Raw genomic sequence first — 17,208 nt, 5'->3', positions numbered from 1 at the left:
GTTTGTGTGAGGGTTGCGAAGAGGGCCCACTGGAGAGTGAGGTCAGGCGCAGAAGTGGCTGTGTGCTAAGTAGCTTGCTTACCAAGCACATGGTTCTGGGTTCAGTCCCACTGCATGGCACCTTGGGCATGTGTCTTCTGCTATAGCCCCGGGCCGACCAATGCCTTGTGAGTGGATTTGGTAGACGAAAACTGAAAGAAGCCTGTCGTATATATGTATATATATATATATATGTATGTGTGTGTGTGTATATGTTTGTGTGTCTGTGTTTGTCTCCCTAGCATTGCTTGACAACCGATGGTGTGTTTACATCCCCGTCACTTAGCGGTTCAGCAAAAAGAGACTGATAGAATAAGTACTGGGCTTACAAAAGAATAAGTCCCGGGGTCGATTTGCTCGACTAAAGTCAGTGCTCCAGCATGGCCGCAGTCGAATGACTGAAACAAGTAAAGAGTAAAGAGAGATATATATATAGGTAGATGAGGACAGCATACTTCTGTAAGCAAAAAGCATTCACTGTGGTATTTTATCTAGGAGATAGAACTTTTTCTCTCATATATATATATATATATATATATATATATACATACACACACATGCAGGCTTCATGTTTGAGGTTCTGATGAAACTAAAGTGTTACTCAGGCAATCAACTGAGTCCACTACATCTCATAGTGGAAACAGCTGTAAGCTAATGAAGTTCTTAAGATATGCATTTATTCCTTTGTCATCTCTTTTTGTGTGTGTTCTTCCATCAGGATAATGCTCGGCCACATACAGCAAGGATGACATTCCAAAGACTGGAGCAGTCTGAATGGGAAACGATGCCCCACCCAACATATTCACCGGACATTGCCCCATCTGATTATCATTTATTCTGCAGTCTTCAAAATCATTTGGAAGGAAAAGAAATGAATTCTGTAGACAAGGTCAGAACAGCACTGGAGGAGTATTTTTCATCACAGACAAGTGAATTTTGGAAGAGGGGCCCTGCAAGTGTACCAGATGGATAGAACATTGTAGAAAATGAAAGAGTATATTTTAGATTAAGAGAACCTTATCTTAACATTATTTATGGGATGATCCTATATAAATATATATATACATACACACACACGTGTGGCACTCACACCAATGAGGTCAGTGATATTCAACCACCTAATATAGTTGTGTAAAGGTCATTGTAGTTGCAGCATATATATAACAGAGCTGTGTTTTAGGTAATATGCAACAAGCATGTTTCAGGGAACTGAAGGGATTATAGTATATGTGTAAGAGTAAGAATTGTGGTGGTGTGTAACAGTGATAGTTACTGAACTAATTCAGATGTGATATAAAGAAGTTACCTGGAGACAAGATGCAATACTATGTTGATCTTACAACCCATAATATTGTGGACTTTACTGTCAGAGATGAATTATGAGGATTTTGTAATTTCTTGCTGATCAGCCAGTACAGATGATTTGTTTATAGTGATCAAATGTTTTTGGTGTACATTAGCTCTCTCTCCCATTAAATCAACATTGCCTGTACAGGTGCACAATGTGCCACACATCAGCTGAAGTGATTGCAGAGCAATGCAAGTTGAAGTGCTGTACTCAAGAACAAAACATGGTACCCAGTTTTAGAAATAGAAACTACAATCTTGGAATCGTAAGTGCAACACCACAAACACAAGGCTTTGATCTCTCAATCAAAGATGATACTCTAGATGTGGGCATGTCTGTGTGGTAAGAAGCTTGTTTCCAAACCACATCGTTCTGGGTTCAGTCCTATTGTGACACCTAGGAAATGTCTTCTATTTTAGCCTTGTTAGTGGATTTGGTAGGTAGAAACTGAAAGAAGCATGCGTGTGCACATGTGTGTTTGTACCTCACCACTGCTTTTGGTCTGTATACTTCCTTATAACTCAGCAGTTTGGCAGAATAAAGACCAACAGAATAAAGACTTCAAAAATAAAAATAATGGGGGTGAGGTGGGGGTCAGTTCTTCAAGGCAGTGTCCCAAACTGCTGTCGCCATTCACTAATAAACAAGCAGTTAATCTCAACCAAAATTAATCGGCCAAATTATTCTCAGTTATTTTTAAGCTTTCAAAATAAGGTTCATTCACTTTCACACATATCTGCGAAACACTCCATCGGTTATGACGACGAGGGTTCCGGTTGATCCGATCAACAGAACAGCCTGCTCGTGAAATTAACGTGTAAGTGGCTGAGCACTCCACAGACACGTGTACTCTTAACGTAGTTCTCGGGAATATTCAGCGTGACACAGAGAGTGACAAGGCCGGCCCTTTGAAATACAGGTACAACAGAAACAGGAAGTAAGAGTGAGAGAAAGTTGTGGTGAAAGAGTACAGCAGGGATCACCACCATTCCTGTCGGAGCTCGTGGAGCTTTAGGTGTTTTCGCTCAATAAACACTCACAACGCCCGGTCTGGAAATTGAATCTGCGATCCTACGACTGCGAGTCCGCTGCCCTAACCACTGGGCCATTGCGCCTCCTTACACATATCTACACAACCACTTAACCATTTTTTATCCATCACCTAAATTGTTCAGTGCTGAACACTGCCCAATGTCTTATCTCATTATTAGTCTAATGACTGAAGCACAGAAAAGATACAGACAGGTAATAAAGTTCAACAACCACCAATAGACAAATTAACAATTTTTTTTCCTTTTTATTTTAATTCAAATAAAAATACAGTCACTTTTTTTTGTTCTTGGTTATAAATATTGAATCTTTACACCAAAAATTTAAATCATATTGTTTTTTTTTTAAATTTTATTTTACAAAAACATGTAAATGATAACTACACTCTTGAATTTACAAGTGTATAGTGTATGTAATAAACAAGTTTATATAGCCATACCTAAAGGTTTCATGCAACCAGATTTCATTGGTAGACTATAAATCAGTGAGCTGAAAATGAAAGTTTCATGGTTACATGCATACACATACATGAGTGTGAGTGTGTGTATGGATGTATACAATAGTGTATGTGTGCTGTGTGCACATAAGAGAAAGAGTGAGACATTGAGATTTTATATTATATATATATATATATATATATATATAATACTATAAAAATACATGTAATTAGATGAAATGCATATAATGCACTTTAAAAAGGTCTTCAAAAAGTAATTTGGAAAATACTTTGATCATATGCTAATATATGTATGCGTTTGTGCTTGTATTTTTTTTGTCTTTTGTCTGACAGGAATTCAGAGAAAATAAAATGTATTCATTTGTTTTTATTTTCACATTAAAAATTTTATCAAACAAGAAGGCACCAAGATTGTAAGGTGTGTGTTTGTGTGCATATGAGTTTTATTTTACCAAATGAGTTCTCTTTTGTTGTTTTTCTGCAATATTTTAACAAATTCAAATATTAGCAGATACAATGTTTGAAGTAATATATATTTTTATTTTATTTTATTTTTATTTTATCTAGTTTCAGCTCACAAGCTGTGGCCATGCTGGGGCACCGCCATATATATATATATATTTTTTTTGCCTAAGTAGTTTGATGCTGCCTTCTTTTATAATAATCCATGAAGTGAAAATGAATGAAACACTTGGTTTATGTTTGTTTTTTGTTTGCGGGGATTGGTAAAGGCAACTAAAAAAATATGTTTAGGAATTACAAAAAAAAAAAAAAAAAAAAAATAGCTGCCATCTGTATGAAAAAACAGACAAGTTAATGTTATAATATTTAACCTTCCTTTGACTATATTTCTAGTGAAATTAATAATGAATTTGGAGGGATTCAATAAAAGAACTCTTTCATTGTTAAGCTGGTGTTGAAAACAAAATATTTTTACCACACACACACACGTGTGTGTATGTGTGTGCATATATATAGATAAAATTCTTTAAGTAGAACTCATTTATTTTAGACATGATTAAGTCCATCAATACTCAGAGTTTCTCAACAAATGCAACCATTTAAGAAAAACCTGTTACATTATTGCACTTTGTCAGAAACTAAATAGTGACAAAGTGAATCATTAGTTTAACCCTTTCGTTACCAAACCGCCCAAAGCCGCCCGAAAAAAATTTTGGTTAATGTGACCAAACCGCCCAAACCTGCCCGTATTTACCTATTCATATTTAAATGAGAATATCAGAGCAAATCTCTTTAGTACATTCGTGAAAACATGTGATTATACTTCGTAAACAGTTCATCTACAGTTTTGTACAATGATCAAAGTGTAATTTTAATTCCGTGAATTTTGGGAGATTTTTTTCCGAAATTTGTTCCTATTGTGTTTTCAAAATTTGTAATTCTGACAAAAAATTTTATACGAATTTCATTATATCAAGCAGCGAGTCAGAATTCGAAGGCTTTTCTACTGAAGACCTTGATAAATCTAACTACGACTGAAAAAAAAAGCATGAGGTATTTGATAATGAATCCGATGTTTCATTTTCCGAAAGTGAAAACAGTGAATCCGAGAGCTCCGACAGCGATAAAGAAAATGAATTGGCACCTGAATGGAGTGAAAATTTAAAAACTGTTTATTTCGATGATTTTTCTGAAGAAACTGGACCAAGCCACAGTCTTTCCCAGGAGAGTAAAGCCTTAGACTATTTCTTTTTTACTTTTTCGAATGAGCCTATTTGAAATCATTACAGCAGAAACGAACTGTTACGCTAAATGTAAACAAAGCGAAGGAAAGGATAGTTTGTGGTTTCCCACAACCTTAAATGAAATTAAGGCCTATTTTGCCATAAATATTATTATGGGTATCAGAAAGTTACCCAGAATAACAAATTCTATAGTAAAATTTTGTTGTATACCCAATTGAATATTAGCTAATAACCCATTTTCTATAGTGATGTTTGAACAAAAATTTTAATAATTTTATATTTTGTTGAATTTACCTGTATCTACCTGCAATTAGAGTCACTTTGTGACAAAAATTATAGTATAGAATTGGTTGAGAACATTTCATTAAATTATCTTCCAAAAATCACATTAATATATTGATAAATAAAAAAGTTATAGTTGTTTAATGAAACCAGACTAAATTTATGATTATGTTAGAAATTAATTGAAACACATAAGGGGTGTATTTTGGTCAGAAATATAGTAACGAAAGGGTTAATTAAAAATATATATTACACACGCACACAAAATATATCTACACACACATACATGTGTGTGTGTGCATATACATGTGTGTACATGTCTAGACATAACAATGATATCAAACATTCAGAAGTACCTATTGACAAAGTATCAGCCATCAATATATTTTAGCTTGTTAACATATGTGTACGTGTGTAGACCACACAGATATCAAAAAAGAAAAATTAATTTGGGAGCAATTTTTAAAGCTATGTAAAGACTATAGCAGCCCTGTAGTATTGCAAAAACTTAAAACAAATAATAATTTCTGCAGCCAGGCAGCAAAATTGTAAGAGTGGCAAAGACAATAATAATAAAAAAAAAGTAATGCCACCTGTCATGTATTTAAAAATGAAAACAATTGCATTATTTATTAAATTTGCCCTCATAACTCAGTAAAAATAAAGTCTTAAAAAAATAAAAAGTGGTTTATTATAACATAATAATAACTGTTAACAAACTTTTATTAGTTTTGCCCACTCTGCTAATAATAATAATGATAATAATAATAGGCACAAGTCCAGAAAATTTAGGGAAGGAAACAGTCAATTATATCAACCCCAGTATGTCACTGGTCTATTATCATACTCAAGAACTTAAGAGCTAAAATTGACCTCAGTGGAATTTTAAATCAGAATGTACAGAAGCAGAAGAAATGCTGCAAAGTATTTTGTCCAATATTCTAATGATTCCACTAATCCACCACCTTTCCAAAAATAATTCTTTGTAATATAGGCACAAGGCTAGCAATTTTGCTGGTTGGAAGTTAGTTAATTTTAATTGGTCCCAGTCCATGACTGGCACTTAATTTTATCAAATATGGAGATATGAAATGCAAAGTTTAACCATGGCAAAATCTGAACCCAGAACAACAAATTCACTATTTTATAATTAATTTCAAAGATTGGCACAAGGTCGTAAAATTTGGTGACAGCAAGAAACAACCAATGCAACTGACCCCCTTTCCCTCCCACATCAACCCTGAAAGGATAAAAAGCAAAAGCCAACCTTGGTAGCATTTGAACTCGGATCATAGTCATCATTTAATGACCATGCTCCATGCTGGCATGGGTTGGACTAAAAGATACCACAAAATTGACTGTTTTTACTCCCTTTCACCACTCCAACTAGCAGTAACAATTTTTAAAACGGGCCCACGACAATAAAGGAAAGGGGTATAGTGGATTTTTATTGATTTCCATTCCAACTAAAAGAGGAGAATTACAGCAGGATCTGAAATCAGAACTAAATAATCTCACTAAGGCATTTTGTCTGATGCTCAATTCTACCAATCCAATAACAATCTCTCACATTTGCAACAGTCACTAATTTGGAGTAAGTTAGAGTTTACTGGGCTGGACAGTATATTACTGGTGCTTGCTTTTTATTCCTACCATGGTACCAACACCATAATCACAACACAATCCAACCCTCTTTAGCTTTCCATTCAGATCAAACCTTGACTGTCATTGTTATCACATCCATGTTTTCCATTCTAGAACAGTTAGGAAGGGATATTTTTTGAGGTAGTGTTTTCTGGCCAGATGTCCTTTCAGATACAAACCGTTTTAATCACTTTTTACAACACTCTGGGATAAAGTGTTCCTATTTTCAAAACCAAAGATACACTGAACATTTTTACTGAAATTACATTAAAACCTCCATTACATAGTGGTTAAGGTTAATTGGAGCAAACTTTTTAACCACATGGGTGCGTATGTTTTACAAGTGATATACATGTGTATGTATGTATGTATATATATATATATATATATATATAGTAGTTAGTAATTATGCATTAGCAGTCATGCAGGGCAAAATGCTTAGCAACATTTCGCCTGTCTCTACATTCTGAGGTCAAATTCCATTAAGGAACAACTTTGCCTTTCATCTTACCAGGGTCAATAAGTACCAATCAAGAACTGGGGGCCTGATGTAATTGATTTGCCTACTCCTCCAAACTTGCTGGCCTTGTGCCAGTATTTGAAACCAATAATTAATTAGTAGTATTAAGTTCTGAGTAATAATAGGACTTGAAATGTTTCTCGAATAATTTCTAACATAAGCAGCACCATACTTCACTCATTCTATATTTCATTGATCCTCGAAGGATGAAAGGCAATGTTGACTTTTAGCAATATTTGAACTCAGAACATGAAAAAGGCTGCAAGGCATTTAATGTGATGCTTTAGTAATTCTACCAATCTGCCACACTTAGAAATAACAATTAAAGGTAAAATAAATGAAAGATAAAGAAAAAGTAAAATGAATAATTAAAACTGTGATGACATAGGTGGAATATTTTGTGATCTATGTAGTATTTTAAACCCTGAGAGTGAGTAGTATGGTTCCCTTGGATGAGGACAATGATAAAGACATCTTGACAATGTCTATTATAAGATCCCTTTTCATTTGTGTGTGTGTATGTGTGTGTTGAAGAACCACTTTTCACCATTACTATCTCCACTCTATACCTACCATTGGAAAAGGGATATTGAAATAGTGAAGAGGAGGAGCATACAAACCTATTTATAAAAATAGGAATGAACATTTATATGGAATGGTGTGATAACTGTGATGACGACAGTGAGAATAGTGGTGGAGGTGATGGTGGTGGTAGTAGTAGTAGTAGTAATAGTAGGCATAAGTGGCTGTTGAAGATATGTTTTAAGAGGTGAAGAGAAGAGACAAATGCCTGAGGTATCAGTAGAAGGGGGTGGCTGAAGATGCAGCAGTAGCATGGGGGGGTAGTAGAGGAACATCGAAGAAATCACAGACGCCTTCACTATCATCCAAATGGAAATGGTAATCCCTCTCACTAGGTGGAGGACTTAGATGCAACAACGGTTCCAAGCCTGTGGAAAAAAAAAAGGAGAAAAATCCCATTTTATTCATGATCTGCATTAGATTTTTAAATTTCAATTTCAAAATTTTGCTAAAACAGCTAGTTGTTGTGCAACCCCAGGTAAGACCCTAGGTAGCAGATCTATGATCAAAAGGCATTCCTGTTGGGATATTCCTATCATATTCTAACTTTTGTGTTTACTTAGGACTACATGTGTCTTTTATTTTTAAAAGAAAACAGGATACGATTTGAGGACAATTTAGCTGCTACTTGTAGCAAATCAAGTAATTGCATAGAGGCTCCTTCAATGGTACGATATGGCCATGGCATTGAGGATGATTGCTAACAGACCTGCATAATGTCATAAAAACCAGCAACAAGAATTGTGATGAGTCCATAGATCCATGTCAAATTTTTGAAGGAAAATTACCAATTAGGAACTGCTCCTATCCACATAGAAATGCAACATTCAAGTCAATTGACCTGCTGGAAAGTGCAGCCAAATATTCCTCTCCTCATATCACACCACATCATCTTAAACAAAGAATATATTGGATAATGAAGTTGTAAATATACGATGTTTGAAAGAAAGAGAAGATGGTCACAGCTGAATTGATTTTGATCATCACAGGGCTGCTCAATAAGGACTGCTGACATGAAGCTGACCAACAACAATAACAAAAACCATCAAACACACTAACCCAACCACACAAATTTCGTTGCTTATATTTTAGTTAACAATATTCTTCTCTGCCAGAACACCAAGAGAGAGAAGAGCGTGGTCCACTGAACTTTTAGTTAAACAATACATTAGTGATTTTGTCAGCTACAAGCCGACCTGTTAAACTACAGGGAGTTGGGACTAAATTTGATGATTTTTTTATGACACTTTTTTTTGTCAGGAACAGCTTGGTGTTAATAGCATTGGAGAGCACAAACCTCAAAACTGTATTTGAGAAAAAGTTAGCTGACATAGAGAATTGAAAGCCATCTGCATATTGGAAAAGAGTTACCTGCATCATGATGATTTGTACCATGATGAAATGCTGACATTATGACTACTGCTCAATGCTCTATGGACACTGTAAAGGCTGTAAGATGTGACATGGAGAGCTGCTATGGTGACTACAAGGCTGTGGCCAGCAGGAAGGGACACAGCAGGCATTCTGACTGCATACAAACACTAGAATTCATCCAGCAACCGATGAACAGGGCCTTAGGTTCAATTCAAACAGCTATGTGAAGCTGCTGGAGATTATGGTTAATCAATGGCTGGAGAGGGTTGCTGCTGGAAGGCCATAAGCATGGTAGCAGGATTTGCCTTCTTGCCATACCTTCAAAAAGAGTCAGATGTGGTTGTTGGAATATTTCTATAACTTCACCAGCATTAAGTTCCTGGTCTCCTAATTCCCCCGATTGTAATCCCATGGATTACTATGTGTGGAACACAGTTGAGAAAGACACCAACCACACCGCCTGTAACACCAAGGTTGAGCTAGTGGCCAAAATCAAGGAGTGGTTTGAATATCTTCCTAAGAACACAGTGAAGAATGCATGCTCCAGGTTTGGGGGCCATCTTGAGACTGTGGTCGACGTTGAGGACAGCTACTTTGAGTAAATTGTTCCCAGCTTTATTTGATATTTTTAAAAATATTTTAATTTTTGGATGGGATATTATGCTTCCTTTTCTTTTCATGCTGTCAAATTTAGCTTGAGTGCCCTGTAACTTTAAACAACATCACAGCTACAACTAGCAACTTTACTAGAACAACAGCAACAACAAAATAACTTGTAACATTGGATCTTTTCCTTTTCAACGGCGGTTTTTAACATAATTTCTAGGTAACTAAAAAGTTTTAAACTTCATATACTGGTAGAATGTGTTTATAAAACATCATTTTTTTCTTGGTTTATTGAGAAAATTCTATATGTTGTAAGATATTTCATCTTTAATTTCGAGCATTTCGGCAATTTTAACCAATCACAGACGTCCATTGAGGTAAAAAAACATTCTGTGCCGTATGAATATGTCCCTCGTTTAAGAAACAGATTGGGTTTATTTACATTTGTGAAGAAAAAAGATACCTTCCCCCACCCCATTTGTTACATGAATACAGGGTTTACTACAACTTTTGGGTAGTGTTTTAATCAATACTCACTAAATGACTAACAATCTCAGGTGGATGAGAGGTGAAGTTTACTATGGCTTAATTCAAAATAACAAAAACACCAGCAACAGAACAACATAAGGACAAAAAATCTGGAACTACTCCTACAATGATGGAGGGGAGCAAGACACTGATTTACTCACTCTCTATCTGATTGATCATTCAGAGAAGGAGAAAGGGCAGTGACCTACTCATCTTCTTTCATGCTTAGAGGGAGATGGATGGTGACCCACCCAGCTTTTTCTTTTTACCATACTGACCAATTAGAGATGAGGAGCAGACACATGGTGACCTACACACAATCTAATGTGCTAACCAGAGGAAAAGGGACAGTGTGACCTATACAGCCTTTATCTGTTGACCAAATCAGAGATTGGAGAGAGACTCACAAACCCACTCACCCTCTATTGTAACCGCTATATAAAAAAGAGAAGAGACTGTGACCCTCCCATCATCTATTTGCTGACCCAATAATAATGGAGGAGATATGCATTGACCCACCCATCAGCAACAATTATAAATAAATATTAATTAGAAACAAACGAACCGTCAGCTGAGATGAAGCCAAGATCATCAATAAATTCTTTACCACCTGAAAGTAAGAAGTGAAAATAGTTTTAGATGGAAATATGAGATAAGAATTATGTAGGGATGGCAACATGTAGTATTGGTGGTGGTGGTGGCAACGGCAGTGGACACACATTGTGGTGAAGGTGTGTGATAGTGGTAATGGTGTTAGTTTAATCCCAAATTAAACCTGATCATGTAGAGCTACAAGCCTACAATTAAAAATATTTCAACTTTGACACTTTCATTAATTCAAGTTTTCGTATATTTCTTAAAAACAATAGATTGGATGTTCCATGAGAATGATTTGGTTAATATTAGGTTAAGGAAAAAGTTTGTGCACCATGTTAAAATAACGCTTTTTTATATATTTTTGTGGTGTGTGTATTCATTCAATTCATTATTTTAACAAAGCACACAAACTTTTCCATCAACCTAGTATTTCTAGCAGGTAAGTAGCATGCTGGTAGAATCTTTAGCATTCCCTGCCAAAATGCTTAGTGGCATTTTGTCCATCTTTATGCTCTGAGTGCAAATTCAGCCAAAGTCATCTTCGCTTAGGAGCAGTTTCTAATTGGTAATTTTCCTTCAAAAATTTGACATGGATCTATGGACTCATCAAAATTCTTGTTGCTAGTTTTTATGACATTATGCAGGACTGTTAGCCATCATCCTCAATGCCATAGCCATATCGTACCACTGAAGGGGCCTCAATGCAATTACTTGATTTGCTACAAGTAGCAGCTCAATCTCCCTCAAATCTTATCCTGCTTTCTTCTAAAAAGAAAAGACACATGTAGTCCTAAGTTAACATAAAAGTTAGAAAATGATAGGAATATCCCAGCAGGAATGCCTTTCATACTTATGGGGTCAATAAAATAAGTACCACTTGAGCACTGTGGTCAATGTAACCGACTTGCTCTCTTCCCTGAAATTGCTGGCCTTGTGCCATAATTTGAAGCCAATATTTTTAGCAGGTAGTTGGTTCGTGGTTGTGTTGTAGGAAGTAGCGTGTGACATCAGATGAGAGCATCATAGTGGCGTAGCTGATGTTACAGTATGAGTAGCATTATTAGTGAAGGATGTAGTAAGGGGTAAGAAGAGTTTAGCTCTAGATGAGATTTTCTAAGAAATTATTTAGTTCCAAGTCAGCTTCCATCAGGCAAAACCATATTTACTTATTTCATTCCTTCTACTTGTGTGTGGGGAGACCCAGGAAGACATAGGACAAAGGACGACCTCAGGGCATTGAACCAAAAATCAAGCCACGACTACTACGTCTGGATTTCAATTATTGTGAATTCCAACAGAATTATCTACCATATCAATCTTTATCATGAGTAACTTGAAGAAAATTTAGCTATTATTTCTAACAGTTCAAGAAAAAACACTGAAGTAAACACATCTGCTTGTTAGAAGCAAGAATGTTGTAGGGGTTGCATGGTTAGAAGTGTGTTTTATGGGTGGGATCTTTAATAATTGTGGTGGCTGGATGTCTGTAATATTGGTGAGAACACTGTAGAGAGTGTAACAGAAAAAGTATAAGACTGAAAGTGTAATGTGTAGCAGAAGTAACAGACGAAGTGCAATACTTACTAAATGAAGGTTTTGTACTGTTGAAAAGTAGATCATTTGTGAGATTATCAGTAATGTTGGAACTGGTGAATTGATTGTTGGTATGAGCTGCAAAATAAAGAAAATCATGGTTTTATGAAGAATCAATTTCCTAAAACAATCATCATGTAAAAGATATTCTTTTATTTGTTCCAGTCATTTGACTGTGGCCATGCTGGAACACCATTTTAAGTCGAACAAATCAACCCCAGGACTTATTCTTTGTAAGCCTAGTACTTATTCTATTGGTCTGTTTTGCCAAACTGCTAAGTTACAGGGATGTAAATACACCAACATTAGTTGTTAAGCGATGGTGGGGGGGACAAACACAGACACACATATAGATATGTGTATGACAGGCTTCTTTCAGTTTCCATCTACCAAATCCACTCACAAGGCTATATAGTAGAAGACATTTACCCAAGGTGCCATGCAGTGGGACTGAACCTGTCACTATGTGGTTGGTAAGCAAGCTACTTACCACACAGCCACTCTTGCACCTATATAGATATAGATATATATATATTTATATTCTGAATCCATTTCAAATTCTGGCAATGCATTATAGAAAAACTAAGTATTAGTGCAGTAGTGATTTTGATTTTAAAAAGTGTATGCTATGTGCATGTGTTAAAAATATTTAATGATTAACTGAAATTATCACATATATATATATTATTACGAACTGACATGCTTGCTGGCTGAAGCAGATAGGATAGGCTAGATTGCTTATTTGTTATAGAAATGTTTTTGGAGAAGGAGAAAAAAAAATCACAGGACAGGAGGGACAAAGAGGGAGAATAAGGGATGAAAAAGAGGAGAAAGAGAAAGATGAGAAGGAGAGAGGGAGAAAGGAAAGCAGATAAAAAAAGAAATGAAAAGACAAACAAGCAGAAAGAGTAAAAATACTCGAAGATAACATACGTAATATATTCGTATAGGGTTGAGACATTTTGCGTGGTGATGATCGTGTGGTCATTCGGTTCACAGGTGAAAGAGGTGTTTTCAGAGGAGATTTCTGAAAAATAATAGGAGGGTGAGGACAAGAAAAAAAACAGTTAATTGTAATGACATCACATGATTCTATTTCCAATTAGTAGGTTTTACTTAGACATTTATTTATTTACTTATTTCATTCCTTCTACTTGTGTGAGAAGACCCAGGAAGACATGGGACAAAGGATGATCTCAGGGCACTGAACCTTAGAGGTGACAAAGGCCAAGGATCTGGTATCTTGCTGTACTCAAGAAAACCCATCCTCCACAGTGTAAGTATTTATGCTGCTCTCCCTAATGAAGAGGATTAGTCTATAAAATCTGTGCTGGTGCCATGTAAAGAGTGTGTGTATGCAGGTCTGCATGTATATATGTATTAATATGTCTAAGAACCCCCTTCCAAAGCCCAACCGTTCTCCTAACCGTGGTGCTGGGGTTGGCAACGGCATATGGTAAGTATGCTGGCTAAACGGCTCTGGCCTGGGGAAAGACCAGGCCAATATACTCTATGGATCAAAAGTGTAAGAATTCTAATATGATGGTACCAAACAGTGGGACCCCCGGGCTAAGAGAGGAAGAGGCCGACCAAGAACCCGCTGGCTTGACACCATCAAGAGTGATACCGGAATGGACATAGCCAATCTGAAAGAAGCGGCCCAGGATAGAACTGACTGGAGGACACTGATCCATCGAGTAACCGAGAGTCGACTTCGACTGAGCGGATAGATAGATGTCTATGACCAAATGTAATTCAAATGGTCACCTTGTCCCACAACAGTGTTACACAGATTCTGTCTGAAAAATAAGTTACAGGCACAAATGCCAGTGGAATACTCACACAAAAGGAATAAAAAAAATTTATTAATTGAACTGGAGTATTTGTTATCAAAAAAGGAGGGGGTTCCACTTACAGCGAAACTGAACCCAGACCCATGTGATTGGTAAGCAAGCTACTTACCACACAGCCACTCCTATTACCTATGAATGTGCACAAAGTCTAAAAGCTTTTCTAAATTTCTTAAAACGCAAAGATATACCTTTCTTAGCTGTTTGTGTGGAGTCTTTAAGGGAGACTTCACACTGTTGACAGCAGGTATCAACATCTGTTTCTGGGATATCTCCATCTTCTTATCATCATGGTATGGTGGAACTTGGACAACTTCAGGAATTGAAGTGTCTGTATCTTTATTCACCAGCATTACATTGATGGGACCAGACGTACTCTTCAAATGGATTTGGTACTTCCTTAAGACACCTGGGCCCTAAAAAAAAAATAATTAAAAAAAATATAAAGATATTGCTTTTAATGCCAGACTCTACAAAAATGAGATGGACAAATAGATATAAAAAGAAAATTAAAATTTCCATTAGATGTGTGTATGCATGTGTGCTTGTGATTATGAGAGAGAAAATGAGGGAGGGAACCATCAGAATCATCATTATTTACTGCCCAGTTTTCCATGCTTGCATAGGTTGAGATGGTTTGACAAAGAACAGGCAAACCAAAAGATTACACCAAACTCTTTACAGTTGGATACGCTTCCTAACACCACCCAATTTACAAAGTGTACTGGGTGCTTTTTACACAGCACCAGCAACAGTGAAGTCACCAAGTAACTTGCAGGACAAGATTCCTCAAATGGGTGGAGGGAATTGTACTGAAGGACAGAAAGGTGTCAGGCATGGCTTCTTCAGATGGAGAAGAGAGGGAGCGAGGAAAGAAAAATGGTGTAGATGTGACAAGAGAAGAGACAGGGATCATACACCCAAGTTACAAGGTGGTGTATATAGTAGAGTGGACCAGAGATTGGAAAGTGGGTAAACTGAGAGAGAGAGGAAATGAGAGCAGGAATGAAAGAGAGAACAAATTGCCAGAGACACTGTCGTATTTGTTCAGGTTCAGCACCCTTGGTGTAAATCCCAAGGTCAGCTTTCTCTTTATTGAGAGAATAGTCAATGTTGGATGCCTTCTGGTATTTGTTCTGGATCTTTGGATTCTTTCTGCAATGGTTGTGCTGACACTGGTGCCAAATTGTACTGGCCCTTGCTATTCCCTTGGACAGTGTATGTGGTGTATACAGGAGTAACTTGAATGCAAGGGATCAGGAGTAACTTGAATGCATGGGTATCTGCTGGGTTTCCATTAAAAACGTTGCTCAGCTTGTGCCTTTATGTCCCACAAGTGGATTAACAAAAATGTTCATGGTAACCTGTAAAGGGACGGCAAATAAAAGCAATTTTCTCTCACAAAAGTACCTTGACAAGCACATGTCAAAGAAATTCCCAGAGGTGGTTTATGTGTGTGTAATCCTACTTCATGTTTTTTTGCACAGCATTTTCTATGATGGGATTCTTTAAAATGTCTAGCTCATATATATATATATATATATACAGGGTGTCCCAGAAGTCGTGCACCATTCTGGTTTACATATAAAATAATTAAAGCATTTTATTTTATTACATTTTATTCTGCATGTTTTATTGTAGAGGGTGCTCAATTTGAGCATTTGTTACGATTAATTTCAATAAAGTGTTTTTGAAATCAATAAAGGTGTATTCTTTTAAAAAACCAGGATGGTGTGCAACTTCTGGGACACCCTGTATGTATGTATGTATGTGTGTATATATATATATATATATGTAATCAAAATAAGCAACAAGGATATCCAGAGATAATGCAGTACGATCGTTTCATGCGACTCCATTTAATTGAACAATGCAAATATTACATAAATTTTAAAATGTAGAGCAATCTTCAGCTGCATTAAAATATAGAATTTAGTTAAATTCGAAGGACTCATTTGTATAGTTTTCTTATTATCCAAAATCACAAAGAGGATAAGTAGATAGACAAAGAACATGTTTCTTCAACAACATCATATATATATATATATATATATATATATTTGTATAAATGCATTCATATTAACTCTATCATGTATTCTTCTGTCCTGAAATGCATTCTGATAGGTGTATTTCATGAAGGCACATGGCTCAGTGGTTAGAAAATCAGACTCACAATCATGCGATAGTTAGTTCGATTCCTGGACCAGGAAGTGTATTGTGTTCTTGAGCAAGACACTTTATTTCACATTGCTCCAGTTCACTCAGTTGTAGAAATGAGTCGCAATGTCACGGGTACCAAATTGTATAGGCCTTTGCCTTTCCCTTGGATAACACTGGTTGCATGGAGAGGGGAGGCTGGTATGCATGGGTGACTGCTGGTCTTCCATAAACAACCTTGCCTGGACTTGTGCCTTGGAGGGGAACTTTCTAAGTGCAATCCCAGGTCATTCATGACCAAAGGGAATCTTTACTTTCATGAAAATCTTCAACAGCTCTGTTGTATGTATCTCTGTGTGCGCCATGAGCAAATGGTTAAGCAGTTCACTTTGCAATTATGACATCCCTAAGTTAATCTCACTTTATGGCACTTTGAACAAATATTTTCTTCAGACATAATCTTCTCATAACTCCAGCATTGTAAATAAAAGAGAGGGGTGGGGAGAGAGAAAGAGTGTGTGTATGGAAACTAAGTCAAATATTTATGATCAAGACTGTCTAAACACTGATGATCCAAAACCTCTTATAACCCACATTAATTTACATCAATGTACATGTAGCTATGTTTCATATGATTATTAATTAAATACAATATTTGTTTAATTTACATCAGTAGTTCTCAACTGGGGTCCACAAAAGATTTTGTTAAAATTTGTGCAATAAGTTGATTATATTTCTACAATGCACAAAATATTTTAATATTTTATACAATTCCTAATATTTAATTATAAAAATACAATAGGAACTATTTTAAACATTAAATGTTTATGAGGGTTCACCTGAGTAAAAGAGAAATTACAAAGGTCTGTAAGGCA

General features: G+C 36.1%; 1 protein-coding gene across 1 annotated transcript in view; it reads right to left on the bottom strand.

Moving 5' to 3' along the window:
* Positions 1-6,618: 6,618 nt before the first annotated feature.
* LOC115221450 (transcription factor E2F5-like) overlaps positions 6,619-17,208 on the bottom strand; it is a 39,482-nt gene continuing 28,892 nt past the window's right edge. The window contains exons 5-9 of the mRNA XM_029791635.2: positions 14,368-14,592; positions 13,260-13,353; positions 12,318-12,404; positions 10,702-10,746; positions 6,619-7,996 (exon numbers count right to left, since the gene is read on the bottom strand). Coding sequence (XP_029647495.1) covers positions 7,845-7,996; positions 10,702-10,746; positions 12,318-12,404; positions 13,260-13,353; positions 14,368-14,592 — 603 coding nt within the window. The 3' untranslated portion in view covers positions 6,619-7,844. The remainder of the gene's footprint in view (positions 7,997-10,701; positions 10,747-12,317; positions 12,405-13,259; positions 13,354-14,367; positions 14,593-17,208) is intronic.

The sequence above is a fragment of the Octopus sinensis genome, linkage group LG18, assembly GCF_006345805.1.
Source record: "Octopus sinensis linkage group LG18, ASM634580v1, whole genome shotgun sequence".
Taxonomy (NCBI): Eukaryota; Metazoa; Mollusca; class Cephalopoda; order Octopoda; family Octopodidae; genus Octopus; species Octopus sinensis.
The sequence above is the reverse complement of the archived record's forward strand: the minus strand, read 5'-3'. Positions and strand labels throughout refer to the sequence as shown.